This window comes from Mchenga conophoros, linkage group LG10 (assembly GCF_057382185.1).
Source record: "Mchenga conophoros isolate Kocher_MC1m ecotype Shallow Benthic linkage group LG10, M_conophoros_male_GT1.1, whole genome shotgun sequence".
In the NCBI taxonomy this organism is placed as follows: Eukaryota; Metazoa; Chordata; class Actinopteri; order Cichliformes; family Cichlidae; genus Mchenga; species Mchenga conophoros.
In genome coordinates this window covers 24,256,547-24,274,270 of record NC_140535.1, presented here as the reverse complement: position 1 = coordinate 24,274,270, position 17,724 = coordinate 24,256,547, and the positions used below count along the sequence as shown (strand labels likewise).

The 17,724-nt window shown below is 41.3% G+C and overlaps 1 protein-coding gene across 4 annotated transcripts in view; it reads right to left on the bottom strand.

The window, feature by feature from the left end:
* The window catches only part of shroom1 (shroom family member 1), a 29,937-nt gene that overhangs the window by 6,622 nt on the left and 5,591 nt on the right, over window positions 1–17,724 (bottom strand). For 3 of the 4 annotated variants that reach the window (XM_085289523.1, XM_085289520.1, XM_085289524.1), the window contains exons 2-5: window positions 5,817–5,857; window positions 885–3,801; window positions 603–789; window positions 278–330 (exon numbers count right to left, since the gene is read on the bottom strand). In XM_085289523.1, the coding sequence (XP_085145649.1) occupies window positions 278–330; window positions 603–789; window positions 885–3,589 (2,945 nt within the window). In that variant the 5' untranslated portion in view covers window positions 3,590–3,801; window positions 5,817–5,857. The remainder of the gene's footprint in view (window positions 1–277; window positions 331–602; window positions 790–884; window positions 3,802–5,816; window positions 5,858–17,724) is intronic. The other variant, XM_085289521.1, reaches the window with a different exon arrangement.

The following is a 17,724-nucleotide window of genomic DNA, read 5'->3' as shown; positions in this document are numbered from 1 at the left end:
AAACAGGAGACTCAAAGTCAAAATCAACATAATTTCAAGAAGTAGGCTAACTCATTGAAACTGGTTCAGTCCATTACTCTTCTTTTACGGTCCATGTGTAAATCTTTTGAAAGGAATGTCGGTTTGCTGGAGGAAGTTGGTGTTGACTTTCCAGCACCACAATGAAACAAGTTGAACTTTATAGTCTGTACCACAGTGCACACATCACTGACCTAATACTTCTCTGACCTAAAACCCAATAAAAGTGTCCCAAATTATCTGCAGCACTGGTACATACCTGCTGGTCTCCATAGTATTAGCTGGTAGTAGATCCTCCTCATATTCATTTGCCTGCAGACCCAAAAAAAGAACAAAAACACTGAATTTAATTTGTACTGGTGTCAGAAATTACTACACTGCCAAGTGAACATGACCTGAAATATTTCGCTTTTATTTTAATTTTGTATTATTTACGTTGCTGCTTTTTAAATGCAATACAGACTCTAAATTAATTAACTATATCTGTGAAAGGAAATCTACAGGTGACTTTAGTAAGGAATGTCATATTAAGGATACATCTAAGGGCTTTTTAATGATATTGCCACTAATTTGGCCTACTTTACCTCAAGTGTGTGCGGTGTGGATGTGGAACGGTTCCTAAGGAAACTGGGTGGTTCTGGCTGGTCCAAGAGACTCTCCGCTGATGCAGACTTTCCCTGAGAAGGACCTTGGCTCTCTCTCCATCTGGACTGATTTTGCTGGCCACTATATTGGCCTGAACAGGACTGTGCTGAGAAGAACTGTGCATACCTGTTTTGTGAAAATTAAACAGAATACTTTAAATGCTTGATTTATCCACACTACACACTACAAAGGCAGAACCAAAAGAAGCTTCTCAGCTGTACCTGATCGAGCTGGTGGATGAATCGAGGATTCGGCCTGCAGAGTGGGGTCTGTTAAGCTTCTTCTTTGTATTTTTAGCTTCATAATTCCCCCATAGAGACCTGGGACCTGGCCAGTCAAATGGTTTCTCCCCAAGAGAGTGCCTCTGTCTGGGTGGAGGTGGTATCTGAGACGTTGGTTGCTGGGGTTCGGTCGCTTTATGGCCCGTCTTACGCTCCATGTAATCCACCAGAGCCTGATGTCGCAGATGTTTTAGGTTTGTCTTCGAGGTGCTCGAGGTTGAAAGAGCTCGACCTCTTGTCTCAAACATCTTCCTCCGTGCTTCAACCAATCCCTGCTCTTCTTGCGGCACCTGCTCCTCTCCCTCATTTTGATCCAAAAACAGGTCGTCGCTTTCATTGCCAAATGAACGGCAGGCTGAGTGGTGTGGGCCACCGCCGAGGTGGTTGAGTTTCTCTGGCTCCGAGTAAGACATCTTCTTCTGCTCAGGAGTCAGTCTCTTTCTGCTTCCAATTCGTGCCACCTGTGGCTGGGCAACATTTGTTGGCCTCCCACTTTCATTTTCATGCTTTTTGCCAATCTCCATGTGATCGCTGATGTCTTCTTCTTTTATGCTCCCCTTCTCCATCCCTTCTGAAGTGACAGAAGGAGTAAGCGTGTCGCTAGAAGTCTCTGAGTCCTGTGATGAAGAGAAACGATGAATCACTCCAGGTCTCAGCTCTGGCTTTTCCCTGATCCGGTGTGGCCACGACAGCTGCAGGTCCCTCCTTTTAAATGACGTCTCCCTCAGAACTTTTGACTGAGCATCCTTCAGCTTCTCTTTGTAGTACTTTTTAAATGAGTCATCCAAGGTGTTACAGGCAACTGAAATATCATCACCTCTATTATTCTTGCTAATGTCACCCTGTGGAGGTGTCTCACTGTCATTTACTGGCACAGCACCTTGGCCTGTTTTGTTTAAGACTGTTTCCTTGCCTTTTACACTGATCCCAGGCTCATTCTTGGGCTGTAATGCTGCTCTGCTGGCACCAGTGAGGTGGTACAGAAGCGGGGTTGTTTCCTTGTTTATCCTCTCACTTGCAACATCCCCTAAGGGCTGCCATTTCCCTCTCTTTGCATGATCGTCTCTCTTGTGGTGGTTGGACTGCTCATTGCTAATCAGTGATGTATCCTCCATTGTTGGTGAGGCTGATTGTGAGCAGCTTCTTTCGGGACCACAATAAAATATAGGGTTGCTGGCAGTGTGCCGGCCAATTTCTCGATTCTGCACTGTGTCGATTTCTTCTAAGGCATCGAAGCTTCGTGAGGACTGCGTCAGCTTAAAGGACGGTTTAAGTTGCTCCCGACTCTCAGAGATCATATCTTTTCCTGGGGTAACAGAAGTGAAAACATCATTTTCATCTAGAATTGTACCACTGAAAGAGCGAGAAGTCTCTTGGAGAGGTCTAAACAAATTGTCCATTGTGCTGTGGCATCTTTCTCTTAGCTTGTGCGTCTCCAACACAGTAGAGACTTCACTTCCAGCCTCAGAACCACAAACAGAAAGAGAGTGTGTCTTCAAACCAGACTCAGACAGCTTACACACTCCAGTGACAAAGTAGTATTGACCCTTGTGCTGAATGCTGCTGCCGCTGATAAGACTCTGATCATTACTCCCCCAGGGGTTGGCAGCTCGGGCTGGCTCTGAACCAAGCCAGTCGTAAGCAGAATGTGCCCTTTTGCGCTGACTTTCAAGATGGCGCTTACTAGCTTTGCTATAATGGTCTCCATTACATCCACCAGTGCTCGGGGGCTTTTTGGCTGGCAGGTGGTCAGGCTGACTTGTGCCTCGAGGAATAGATCGGCTTAGATTGTTTGCTGACTTCTGCTGCTCAGAGGCAGCTTTGTTCTCTTTGATGGATAGGTATTCTGGGTTCAGAGGCAGCCTGGTCTGATCATTAGGCTGGAAGTGGGGTCGGTAGTTTGGTGGCACCTGTGCCTGTGGCTGCTGCTGTTGAGAGCCTCTCCAAACTGGGTATACTGGGTCAGAAGTGAAGTCCGAGTTGCTTGTATCAGCATTAGCTGTCTCAGGTTTTGTGGCATTTAGATCATGGTGCTGCCGAACTTGGGGTCTGGCCTTCTGATAAGGCTGCTGGAGCTGAAATTCAGCATTATTATGATGGATGTTTTCAAAGTTTTTAGTAGCTATAAAACTATCCAGGCGTGCTGGAACTGGAGGAGGACGGACAGGAGGGACAGCACTTTGGGCTGAATTCCCCAAATGCATCTCTCTTTTTGAGAGTGCTTTGTTGTTGGTATGGACACTGTTACTGCCATTGTAGTTAAGGTGGTTTACATTAGTGTTAGTTTTGTTGCGGTACTCCTGGGTGATAGATTCAACTGAGCGATAGAGCTGGTCCATGGTCTTTGAGTCAGACTGCAGAACCTGGGTCGGATGGTAAATGGACTTTACATACTTAAGATCAGCATAGTGGCTAAAGGAGTTTGGCTGAAGGTCCTCTGGAAGAAAGGGAGATGGATAGTCTGGGGCAGTGGAACCACCAGAGAAGGAGCTATAGGCAGAGTCTCCTTTGCCGTGTTGGTGGTGTGCAAGTTGGTCGACGATGCTACTGCTGGACTTGGCTGGGGAAAGCCGGCTGACAGGCATGCTCAGAGGATGCAGATCCACGTTGCTCATTCTCTCAAAGTGGAAGTTGTAGGAATCCATGGAGGACTGGGGCGAATGGCAGGAAGGGAAGGGCAGAATCTGTAGATATGGTGTACGTGTATGAGCGCTGATGCATGTGTCTTCCTTGTGGTTGAAACTGGGAAAATTACCACAAACACATCTGCACCAGGTTGTCCGTCACGTTGGTTACTATTTAGGTCATTTTCCTGCCTTCTTTTTCTGCAGTCAGAGCCCCATGAAACAGTCTGCTCCTGGGGAAGAAAACACAAACACAGCACAGGCCTGAAAACTCAACTTAGGCTTAATTTTTCAGGACAAACATGGTACAAATGACTTTGTTCATGTTGTTCACATTAGGCTTACAGGCAAATAACATTAATATTTTTTTCTTATTAATGCATGTGAGATAGTATTTTGTAATCAAAAGCAAAATAAAACAGTATCAATCAAATAGGTTTAGATAGTTAAAGTACAGTCCCTTTAACACAATTACACCTTTGTCTGCCTCAACATGTACTCAAAATTAATACTATTATGTGAGCAAGACAAGTTTCATGCCATTTTTTTTGTTTTAGGGTTCTTACAGTTCACGCCAGCTTGGTTTTGTGGGTCAGTGCAGTTAACCACCTGTTGAAGGGGTCTGCCGTTTTGCATCAATAAGACCTCTAATTAAGTTCCCTGAGACTAGCAGAGCACGTTGCAGCACACTCATGAAAAAATGTCAGGAATTTCATATAGAAGAACAGAAGCACCTGAGGATTAGTCATGTGACAGGTGTATAATGCATTGTTATACACAAGTGGCTCATAAAAACATTTGTTTTCCTCTTATTCACTGCACACCGCAGTATTTGATCTATGTATTTGTTTTGTCAAATGACTGTCTAAAATATGATATGTTAAGAGCAACATAATAATCAATGATCAATGCACTATTTAATTATGAAAAAAGATCACTATCCTCTGCTTCAATGTAAATCTAAATGTTTCAGAAGCAATATCTGCAAATATGTAAAATTTTCAGATTTTATCAAGTTCACCACCTGACCCCGTGACTGGAAGATGCTTTGCACCGCTAGTGTCACACCATTTCAAATGACACTTTTTATCTGCAACATTATGGAAACCTTATGGAACATTATGGAAACCTTTAGAGTGGAGCAATTGCTCCACTCTAAAGGTAACTGTTCTGACATGTATATACAATATACTATTTAATGTTGAGGCCACGTGCCTATGTGAGTGATGTGCTGCTAACAAACAGATTCTGCCAGTTTCCTGTTTGATCAGGAACTGAATAGAAACAATCAAATTTAGATTTTATATACTTATTTACGGCATTTTAAGTTCTGCAGTGGATATTTGTTCATATAGTCACTGCAGTTCATTCTCATACAAAAACCAGCTCTCGCAAGTGACTGCGGCGTTTGAGCGTTACAGTCGACTCTCCCATGACCTGCATGCATTTCTTTCACTATGTCATCAAAGTTTATAGTCACACACCTGTCATGCATACACAAAAGCAAATGCTACTAATATAACAGAGTCAAGCCAACCAGCCCAGTTTTAGGGCTCACCAGTGACCAGATTTTGCTTAACTGATTTTGTTTCCTGTGTAATCGGGAATTATTTCATTCACAAACCACAATGATGACTTGAAATTCCTTACAGTCGCTTTCAAAATTTATTTTTTTCCCAGTGTTTCCAGGTTTTTTGCCTGGTATTAAAAAAACTGCATTACAGATAATCCGAGGTGGCCGTTTTGCATATACACAAAACCCACCTCCCAGGAGCCATTCACAGCTAAACTACAGTATTAAGGGGGGTATCCCATGTGTTTATGAAGGGCCTTCTGATCTGTAGTGTGTTACTCTGCGTGTGCCTTTGTGTGTGTGTGTGTGTGTGTTTTCTAGCCATCCTATTTCCACTGTGAACAGAGAGAGGCTCCCAAACAGGGGAGCGCTGAAGTGGAAGTGATGGAGGGGACAGGCAGTGACAAAATGTACAGAGGGGAGAGAAGGAGGGAGGGTAAGGCAGAGGGTGACCGGCCCAGACAAATACTCTCACACGCAAACCACAACAACAAGAGACAAGAGAAGTGAACAATGACAACAGGAAAGCTGAACACAAGTTAGAAAAACAGACCAAGTGTCACAGTAGCAAAACGGAGAGGGAACTAATCTGGAGCTCTACTGTGTTCAGATTGGATTGAAAATGTATAAACTTTAGGGAACACCATCAGAAAGAAAGGAAAAAGAAAAACTCACCAGAAGTCTGAGTCAAAGTCACTGCCCTTCCTGATTTCCATCTGAAAAAGAGAGTGTTTCCTAAGTTTAATCTGAAATAAAGATCTGCCAATTGATTTCCATGCTTGTTTCTAATTCAGAACATTGTTCGGCTTCTAAAGAGGGACCAGACCAAGTAACCAGGAGAGCCAGATATTAGAGAGAAGACTTCTAGCGGGTTCCTTCTCCCCCCACTGAGACCCGAGGCTGCCTAGCGGGGACCACTGATTGGCTAGCCGATGACGTCCGGCTCTCCGATGCACAATGAGCGCAGCGGAGGGAATATTTCACTGCTGCAGATAGCTGCTAGTGCTGCCGGCCGCCTAAACAACAGAGAGCGAGAGAGGGGAGGAAAAAAAAAGAGGCCTCGCATTCCTGGCTGGCTTCAAAGACGGAGCACAGCCCGGGCGGCATTCATTCCCAAGGCCCTGAGCCCGGCACATGGAGACTAGCCAAGGCAGGAGGGAGGGGATAATGGTGGTGGGTCGGGTGGGTGTATGGGTGACCTCCCAGCCTCCACCCCAGAGGGAAAAAAAAAAACCAGTCACAAAGAACAGCTATCCCCCACTTTCATCCTAATTTTCCTCTTTCCACAATTTCTACAAGTCTCCTCTGTATTTCTTAATAAACTCATAAACTGGGCATCACACAAACAAAAGTATCACACAGCAGTACTGCAGTATTTGTGTTGGTTTGAGATAAGTGGCCTCTTTTTAAACCTACAAATGTAAAGCATGTTCACCATGTCAATAATACACTTTGAATTAACAGGTTAGTTTTATTAAACCCTAAATGGGCACAAAAGGCACAATATTAAAAGAAGACTTAAACACGACACTGATCAGTCAGTCACACGAGTCAACAATAACCTCATCTTTCAAAACTCCTGCGTGATTGTGTAGTGTTGTACAAAGAGCCTTGTTGCTTTCACTGTTGTTTTCTATTGAGGCTGGCACCACTAGTGCTCCGCTATGCGGGATCTTTGTTACTGTCAGCCACATCCACGATGTTCTAGTGATTTCACTGCTGGCTGACTCCACCTGTTGTAAATGTACTCTAACTTTTGTTTATGATCATGCTGAGAGAAGGAAAGAAACATTAGCATGTAAAACTGTAGCATTATCACTGAGAAAATTGACTATAATAACACTTAAAAAAACAAACAGGCAAGCAAAGTTGGCTTCAAGTATGTTGAATGGTCAATTGTTGAGCTAGATTTGAGCTTAAAGCAATTTCCACACGTGATTACAAAAGAAATCCATGAGAGGGGTTGACCTTAAATATTGAGGTTACGCATAAACAAGGATAAGCTCATGACCACTTTCTGCCTGGCAACTGAGCTAAGGACTATATCATGGCAGATGGAGGGGAGAGTAAAAAAATTAAGAACTGCAGGCTATTCAAAAAGCAGATTTTTTTTATGTTTAAAAGAAATGGTCACAGGAGGAGCTTGTTTTTAATTTGTTAGGAAGACGGGATTCATAAAACCAACAAATGAGAGGAAGAGAGGTTAGGCTGATCTAGAGAGGGAGGAATGAAGTATGGGAGGGGGGTGTTAAATTCTTTCTTTTTTTAATGTCTTTTATTGGTGATTACGTGTTCCAGCGTGACCTTCACCATGAAGCCACGAGACTGGACCACCAAGTCTCTGAGAAACAGATATGACTCTCAGAAGGCAGAAATAGAAAAAGAGAGGATGCCAAGAAGATCAAAAGAAAGAAAGACAAATATGCAGGGAGAAACTATTAAAACGGTTAATCCTGCTGGCCCTGCTACATCTTCTGAGAAAAATGACAACAGGTTGGTTGATGGACACCCTCCCAGACAGACCGCAACAAATGCTTCTGTTATGAGCCCACAAACTATTGTTGGTACTGTTGCTCTTAATTAGAATACTGAATAAGTGTTTTTCCAGCACCATGTCACTGCAGCTGTATCATTTTTCCAGAAGGCAAGCATTTTCTGCTACAGTCCTCAAAGCAGAGTAATGACATGTGTCTGCATAGTTTTTAACTTTGAAAAAGGACTTAGTTTACCCAGAATCCACCGCAAATTAGTCCTATTTAACACTGTCATGAACTTAACAGCTTTCTATAACAGATATGGCTCATAGCTAAGCCATATTCAAAAGGTTTATCTTGGTAAAGTCAACAAAACCTCTGAACCTTTGTAGACACGTCAAGATTTCTGTTGACCCTCCTGGTGGTGGGCCCCACTTTAGAAGTGCTCTTTAAATGACTGTAAAAGCGCCAGTATGCCTGCCACATTGGCTGTTTCTCTCACCACCACTAAAACATCACACAGTCACTTTTATATATGCCTGCAGTTAACACGCAGGAAGTCACTGCAGTATTCTCCTGAACGATAAGCATCTAATTATTTTGCAAATTACAAAATTACAAAAATAAGTCCAGGCGGCTTGTATGATACTTGGGTGATAAAGGACTACGGAAAGCGATTTTCCTGCTCTGCTGTCTTGCTGTTGGTGAAAAAGATGTTTCCATCACAAACAGTAAATCATTACATCTTATTATTATCATCTTTTTTTTTTCTTCTGACTTTGGTGATTATACTAATTACACATTTGTGATCCTTTTGACAAAAACAAAAAGAAAGGCACACCAGATTGGCAGTTTGAAAACCAATCCTGGGCTGTATGTGGACACTACTGCCCACAACTCCCACTGTGTTTGGATATATATCAGCTGCAGCACTGAGCGGAGCCTTCCTGCAGAGCAGAACATTCACTCCGTCTGAGAAAAGTTCAACCACAGCAAATAGAAATGACAGATATTTAAGTTGATGAGAAGCAGACCAAGACTCACAGAGCAAAGCTTTGACTCAATGTGCAAAATTAGAAGCCAAAGAACTTTTTGGCTCATGAAGGCCTTCATCAAGCCTACGAGCCGTGATATTCTTCACTTACTCTCAGTGAAATAGAAACATAGTGCTTTAACCTACATTCCCTTTCACTGAAATCCACAAAACCTAACTACCAGGGAGGCAAAAGAGACTCAACACAAGCTCAAATTAAAATAAAAGTTAGAAACATGACTTCACTTCTGGACAAGAGCCTCCCAGAGGACCAACAGGGCATCATTCTATTGTCCTCAATCAAACAGAAGCAGGGAGGAAGCCGTATTTGAAAAGGTGGAAGTGGATGTATGTTGAGCTCTGACAGAGCAAAGCGGCTGGTTGCGGGAAAAGGAAAGGGGCTTGCCATGCAGTGTTATCATTAGCACCAGCAGTGTACTTCTTTGTGTATGCGTGTGTCAGACACACATATGTATGAACCACAATGATTAAACAGTGAGAGCTGCGGAGAGAAACTGTGAAACTGTTGCTGGGCAGTGCTCACATCAGTGGCTAAAATCTCTAGCTGACCAAGACAAGCTGTCACACTCTAATAAGCTCTGCATTCCTGCCCTGATCTGGCCTAAATACTTGACAATATCAACACTGAGTCCACTTCATGTTGTTGTTGTTGTTTTAACAAAAAGAAAGTATAGAAAAAAAGAAAGCAATATGTTTGCAACGCCAAACACTGAATGCATGTTTGTGCAACTATGACACTCCTTTTGTGTTTGCATAGATGCAAATTACTAACATCCCTTTAGTTTAGCTGTGCTTACGTAAACGCCAAAGATGAGACACACAGAAAACCCAACAAGGGCAATAAGCGTATATTAATAACATGCACCAAAGTTATTTTGTATCCTTCCTGGTCAATGATTAACCAGGAACTGCATCGTGCCTCGCAGCACTTGGCTCAAAAATGAGTACAGGCCTCTAAGAATGATAAACTATTCTCAACTGGCCTCTGAGAAGACAATTACTTTTGTATTTAAGACCCCCCAGGGCTTTGCAATGTGATCTAGTCATGGTCAGTTTAACTGGATACTGTAGGAATTCCACTGCACTAGAATAGTAAGAGCCTACAGACTATTGGGTTTCCTCAGTCTAAAAATGGGCCGTGCAAATTCATAATTTCGGCTCCATATCCTTTTCAGTCTTTGGTATGTGTAATAAAATCTGAGAACATACTGACCTAGGTCAAAATCCAGATGTAAAAAGATAGTAAACAGCCAATTACAAATATATCTCAATAAACTAAATGTTGGCCTGTGGCCTGATAAGATAATCTGATCATTTAGATACAGACTTTATTAGGTGTCCTATGCTACTACCAGGTCGGACCACCTTTTTTCTTCAGAATCTCCTTAAGTCTTTATGACACTGATTCAAAAAGGTGGCAGAAACATTCTGCAGAGATTTTACTCCATATTGATATGACAACATCACACAGTTGCTCCAGATGTGTCAACTGCACATCCATGAATCCAATTTCCACTGTAAAGGTGTTCAATTGGATTGAGATCTGGTGACTGTTAAAAACCATTTCAGTACAGTGACCTCATTGTCATGTTCAAGAAAGCAGTTTGAGATTATCTGAGTTGACATGACACATTAACCTCCCAGAAGTAGCCATCAGAAGATGTGTGCATTATGCTAATGAAGGGACGGACATGGTCAGCAACAATACTCAATGTAGGTTGTGGTGTTTAAAAAAACGCTTGTGTGGCACGGACATATCCCCCACACTATTACACCACCATCACCAGCCTGAACCACCGATACAAGGCAGGATGCTTTTAGCATGCTTTCATGTTGTTGCTGAATAACAATTATGACCCTACCTTCATCACAGTTAAGCAGACGACAATCTTTGTTTGGGCATGCCACTTTGAATATTTTGAAATTAATTTGTAGAATATTCAGAAGATATTCAGAATATTCAGAAGACACCACTGCAGGGCAGCAGATAAAAAGTGATTGTAAATGCGTGATACCATCAACAACAAAGGAGCCATGGCGACAGCAAGTGAGAAAGAAGAGACTGGTCCCTACAGGAAGCTGAGACAAACACCACAAAAAAGCACAATAACAAATGACCCACTTCCTGGTTAGAGGTGGGGAAAGTCTCAATGACTCCTTCATTACAGAAAAAAGTTATCTTTAAATAAAAAAGTTGTCTATTCTTCTTGGGTCCTGAGTGTCAGCCCTCACAGCTCAGCCCTGATCTCTCAGCTGTCACTGAAGACACTGTTAGCAGTCTAAACAGGGAGGATAATGTGCTCCATTTGATCTTCATCCAGCTCAGCTCTGTCTTTTCTTTAAGCACTACGTGTCGCTCAACTCGTCAAGCAGGGTACCAATTATTTTATTTTTATTATTATTTATTATATTTATTAACTTCTATCTATAAAGTGTAGAAAAATAGGGGGGGGGGGGGGGGGGGAGACTCAGTTTCCCTTCATCTTTGTTTTCTCCATCCCAAAATCAAACACAAACACTCACTTCTGACAACCAAGAGTCACAGATTTGTTGGTGCCAATACATACACCACAACTATTATTAAGACATGCATGCTTACATCTTCTGTTTATGATATACACACATATAAAAGATCACATATACTGAAACCTAAATAGCTTTACATTGAGTATCGAAAAATCCAGTAACAATGTAGCCACGTTTTACTGACCACTTTCACGTCTTCAGCTGACATTCTCTACCAGTGAGCTCAGTGTCGCCTGGTGGCAGTGACCATCTCTGCCATGTTACATAACGAGCTGTGGTCTGACTATAGACACATAACAAACACTGGATATCACACATGGTGGCATTGCTGCTGGGGCTACAACACCACGTGGCTTCACCATGAGGACGTGAATTCGCAGAGGTGGAGACTTCCTGGAGAGAAAGTGACTTTACAGAGCATGTATTGTTCTTGTAAGACCAATCCCTAATCTTACACTATCAATGTCATGGACAAGGTATGAACACCGACTTCAAACCAAAAAGAGCAAATAAGAATATATGCCAATATAAGAGTAAATACTATCTTCAGGAAAGACCACGTGAGGACATGTGTTACTAATGAACAACATAAAAGAAGTAAACAAGAAAACAAAAACTAAAAATAATCACAGAGATAGTGCAGAGGATTTGGAAATGCTCATGCAAGACGCTATGCATCTGCACCTAGACAGTATATAATACACTACTCATAAAATGCATTAATGCTGGTAAACCCAGGGTAAAGCTGTTAATGGGCTTCCCTATAGCACAAAGGCTACATGATATGACCTGGTTCTCAGGTTTTTCAAAAGCAGCTGCAGTCTAACGCTCTCTGAGGGTTTACAATGGAAATCAGTGTAACCCGTTTCCTGGTCGTTATTAAGAAGCTAATTAACTCTGATTTTAAAGCATGGAGCTTACTTTTAATTTAGGTGTGTATTCCTGTAGTAATCCTTACTGCAGAACATGTCAGATGTAGTAGCAGCCTCAGCCTAACTCACATATCTGCTTCTATAATTAAACTTTAAAAGATTGAGCATTAGAAATACTACTTATTTCATATAGTTATTATTAAGGGTAAGTTTCTTCTGTTGAATGGACTGGGGCAAAAACCCTGATTATGAAATCTAATCTCTAACACACTGTGCTCAAGTCATCATGATGTCAGCAAAATGTCTCATCAACTACTAGCTGGGCTACCTTTAAATGACTACAAGTGAACTGCCATGATTACCTTAAAGTTAAATCCAGTGCTTTGGTTTACAACTAAATACTGGTCATTCCCATGAGTCTCAGCTTTACTACGTGCGTGTAGTGCCAATTAGCAAACGTAAGTAGATTCTTTTCTTATAGCTGACTTTACACTCATGACAATATTGATCAGCGGGGCAAACACCTGACCCTTTATGGTGACATGGCACTTAGTGCGTTATCGCAGGCTGATTGGCTGGATTGGGAGCTTGGCAGAAGCACAAGGAATGTGCTTGATAAGCAGCGAGAACATGTACTGCAGGTAAAAGCAAACAGGCTGTTATAATCATTACACAAAACCCCAATTTTACTTGTCGTTTCTTTCAGATCACATCCCGACCTCAGGCCACTCTGAGAATTCAGTTATCAGTTATGTTAATGGTTAGTTCGCAATGGCGTCTCTTGTGCTCTAGTGTCAACTGGAAGAAATTCTCAATTTCTACACGGTTCTTACAAAAGTTGTTAATTAAACTGCTGTATCTAAATATTACTCATACTATCAAACTGGCAGTGAGCTCACCTGTTGGCCTGTGTAGATAGTACGTGAACATCTGATAAGAGACAGCCTGCGGGACACTTCCTGGTCGAATACAAAAGTGCATAAGAGAAGATCACAGAACTGTGAGCCCTCAGCAAAGCAATGAGGTCACTATTTGATTTAAAAGATACGTTTAGACCATCTATGTCTGGCATACTCTGAGACAAACACGTTGAAAAGGGACTGCCCTTTTTCCTATCCACTGTGCTCAACGCAACTTAATTTCGATTTGCAATCCAAAAGTTCTCATGACACCTCCAGACAGGAAAAACAGGCCTGTAGTGAAGCTTTGTTATATCATAAGGACAAAGTTTTCGTTTCAATACTGATTACATAATGACGTTAAATATTTAATCCTCTACTGAGGGAATATGCATGAGCAGAAGTGCCAGGTTAACAATGTGCCAATGGCGAATATTTGCAAAGATGCCTAAGCACCAATTATGACTGTTAGCGCAGAGACCAAGCACACTTTAGATTTAGTTATTTGATTAATCAGAATTTACTAACCCTTCTTCTAAGAACCATGTCAGCCATTTAGTAGCAACACAGTGACGTACTACGGGTCTAGCCTCAGGTTTATAAGCTTTGTTACTGCAGTCATGGAAAATCCAAAATCTCATCCCCATCCATCTGCTGCCACACAGATCGTAAATTTTCACATCAACACACTATCCTATTACCTTTGAGACGCTCCGAGGACATAAGTAGAAATGGGCGTTTTCCCCTCTCATAATTGTTCAACCTCCTGGAGTGGCTAAAGTCAGGTTACAGTACTAAATGACCAACGGCATTCCTGGTCAGGTCTTACTGCTCCCTTGTACCTATATAATGTGAGGCAATTATCAGTAGTGAATGGACAGTCGTAGAACACAGAAAATAACAGAAGCATTTCAGAGACCGGTTTTGAGGGAAAACCTGCATTCCAGACTCTAACAGTAAATACACTCCCTCATTGCTGAGATCCAAGCATCAAGGAAGGGCACTGCACACTCCTACAAAGGTTTTTGCTCACTCAGTAACTCAAGTTTGGAAGATTGTCAATTGTCAATCAAACACACCAAAACAAGAAGTGTTCCCACGAGTTGTTGTAACAGCAGTTTCTCAAGTAATAAATATTTACCACGTTTCCCCATTCACTTCTATTGAAGCTTGTCCAGCTGACAAATATAAATGTGGGTTTCCTGCTCGGGTCACATGTTTTTTTACTGCGTTGTCATCTCACAAAAAAAAGGAAAGAAAAAAATCGCTGTACACATGTTATATAAAGATAATGGCTGTGCTGTGATTTTGGCTAAATGGACAAGTGAAATTATCGCTCAGGGAGAAAGTTAAAAGCAACAGGATGCTTGTAATTTTCTTCTTTCACACACTTATTTTGGGTGTTGCAGCTTTCTAAATTGTACAAAGGAAAAGAGAGAGGCGTGCCTGGGGTGAGAAAGGCCTTTGATAGCTTTTTGCTTCTAAAGCGCTATGAAAAGTCGCTAAGTTTGTAACTATGACATGAAGTGAAGAAGAACGATCGTGGCTTCATGCCAGAGTGATGAGAGCAAGGCATCAGAGTTAAGACTGCATGTACCTCCACATGTATAAAAAAAGAAGGAAAAAAAAGAAGAAGAAACACGCAAATCCTGAAACTTCCATCCATGCACTTATGCAATGAACGAACCTCAACATTCAAATATTCAGCTGCAGCCCTAGTTTGGTTACCTAACAGGCTCCACCCACCCTGAATGCACACCTGTGCTTGTGTTGGTCCATTAAACTAAGCCTACATCCAGTCACAGGCACAAAAAAAAATATTTAACAAACAAACTCTGCCAGTAGAATAACATGTTTTTGTCCTGCTTTTGTTGAATTCCTTTCCACAAAGAGCACATAAATGCAGAGTCACTGCAGTCAGTGGCAAAAGCTTACTGACAACAGGAGTCATTCACGCATGGAGCTTTTGCTGCTGGGCATGTCATTGACATTAAGTCTGGAAAGGAAGGAGACCAAGGAGAAAACAAACATGAGGATAAAAAAGGAAAACGTATAAGAAACTGTTTGATCACTATCTAAAGTGCCATGATGAAAGTAGCAGACATGCCTCTAATCTCCCTCTTTTTACCTGGTACTATGCTTTTAGATGCATGAAAAGGACAGTCCAGATACAGAGCAGCAGCTTCATCAAGGACAACAAGGGGAAATTTGCTCAGTGTTGCATTAGGAGATTTGAATTGCAAAACAACCGGGAAGGCAGATAGAGGCAGTCTGTGTGGGCAAACAGTAAATATGCACTTCTCCCTCTGCCTCCAACTTGACACTGAACAACAGTTCTGATCCAAAGCATATTTTTGAGGAAGGAGATTTGAATGTTTAATCTAGAACCCACTTGGCCACTGTGACCTCCCCGCTCAGTTTAACACCCTCCAAATGGCAGATGAAATCGAGCAAATTAAATTGGCCAGCATTCTCCACATTTTTGTTTTCGCTCAATGAGTGCAAATTATCAGGATTACCCACCCTGATAGAACAACCGGATTAAGCCAAGGAGAGATGAAGGCCCCTTACCAGAGCCTGACTAACGGGCAGAGCTGCAAGCAGTTAAACTGAAAAATTGATAACTTATTCTTTTCATAATCACTTGTTTTAATCCCTGTAATCTACTATTCCTTTAATTTCTATAATTTGTTAGCCTTGGCATCCCAGGCTCTAATGTCACTCAGTCTCTTTCTTCTTTATTTACACTCATGTCTCCTACTCATTCCTCTTAAAGTGTAAAACAACTGAGGGTTTCCAGCAGATTTCCTTTTGAGAAGGATGCATTTCATCTGCTATAGTAACCAAGTGAATAAAGTGCCTGGAACATAAACATGACTGGAAACCACCTCACTGTTTGGCAGTTACTTGTCAGAAACCATCTGGTGTCTGACTTTAAATTCCCGTTTATCTAAAGAAGTACTTTCGTGCATAAACATTGCAGGTACAGAGACACCAAGATTAGAGCAATTTAGCCACCACACTAAATAAACTTTCTGCTTCCTAAAATACTAATTTGCTAACTGAAAATGCCTACAAGCACACAAAACAAACAAGTAGTTTGATCACATCTCTCAAGGTAGTTAACAAAAAGAACAGAAGCTAAAATGCTCAAGCTGACCCATGATCAGATGCTACTACACTTTATTGCAACAGATCTAGCAAGCTGTAAGTTGACCTCCTCACCCCTGCTAATCATCTTTCCACTCTACATGCACACAAAGTACATTTAATCTAGTGGGCAGCTTAATGACAGATTTTTTTTTAAATTCTTAATTCCCAGCTTTAAGCATGCTCCACATATTTTTTCATGACCACATAGTAAACAAACCAGTACCAAACACTTCCAGTGATACTTACTTCCTCAGTTTTGATGTGTGCCTGAAGTAGATCATTTATCTTTTTGAAATGACAGTGACTTTTTGCAGTGACAGTTTCCCTCAGTACAACACACACAGTATAGAGTATCACGCCACTACTCAGTTGGTGTGTAGGCTGAAGAAGAAGAAGACAAAATCTTCCCATCATAATGCAATCACAAGCAAAGAATTTGTTCCCTCAACAGGCTGATAAGTCTCTCAAACTAAGTAATCTTGGCTAAGCGCTTTTGCTCTGAAAAGTTTTCTTTATGCTGCAGAGAACTATATAACGAAAAAGAAACAACTAAAAGCAGAGTTATTATTTTATCTGGAGTACAGTATTTCTTTGTTGCGACATGAACTGAGTTTTCTGCATTCGTCCCACCTTTGCCTAAGTAGTTTCACTGACAGAGCACATGACAAAGGTGTATCAAAAGAACAAATGTGTGTCTAATGTCCTGATAATTACAGAGTGCCACCCACACCTCTGCATACGCCTCACATTATACCAACGCCTCTGCCAAGGTGAAATACTTGGTATTAACTTCTAATTATCCTGCTTTTGAAACACATACAGTAACCTAATAGTGCTGATTATCATGCTCAGGAGTCAAGCGATTCCTAATTTCTATAGTCTTTCTCAGCACCAAGTTTACCACCTTGGTTAATTTTAGGGGTACTGATCACAATGGGCTCATGTTGCTAGTGGCAGTGCAGGTTTCCTACCTCAAAGCGGGGGATGAACAAGGGGGTAAGGAGAAGGAGGAGGACGGTGTGGAGACTTTAAAACAAATCACACAGAGATTAAACTTCACTAGAAAACAGTGCAACTCAATTTGGACTTTGTAACCTGCTACAGAAAAATAGAGTGATGTAGAAACACTGAAGTGACTACAGGGGTTAACATTAATGTCTTTTCTAAAAAAAAAAAAAAAAAAAAAAAAAAAGCTATTCAAGATGGAAAAATACTTAAAACAGTATTTTTTCACAGTGCTGTTATATATACTATTACATAATAACTATAGGTCTTGGTTGCATTTTTTTTAATATTTGTCTTGTGGCTTGGCCTGTTCTAGTCAGATGGCATATTAATAGTCTGAAAGGTCCAAAGGAATATGACAGATTGCATGTAATATTAAACAGGACCATTTCTGGCAGAGAAAAATCAAAAAGAAATCTGTCTTAAATTACTTCAGAAGGGCAGCTCACGATTATACTAATTTTTACTTTAATCATGAGTATTTTAAACGTAAAAAAAAGATATTCATTTCACACTGGCATGAAACAGAGAACAGCAATAAATTTTGTCATCAGAGAGGCTTATTTTTGCATGACAAATGACTGAAATCATAATTCTATT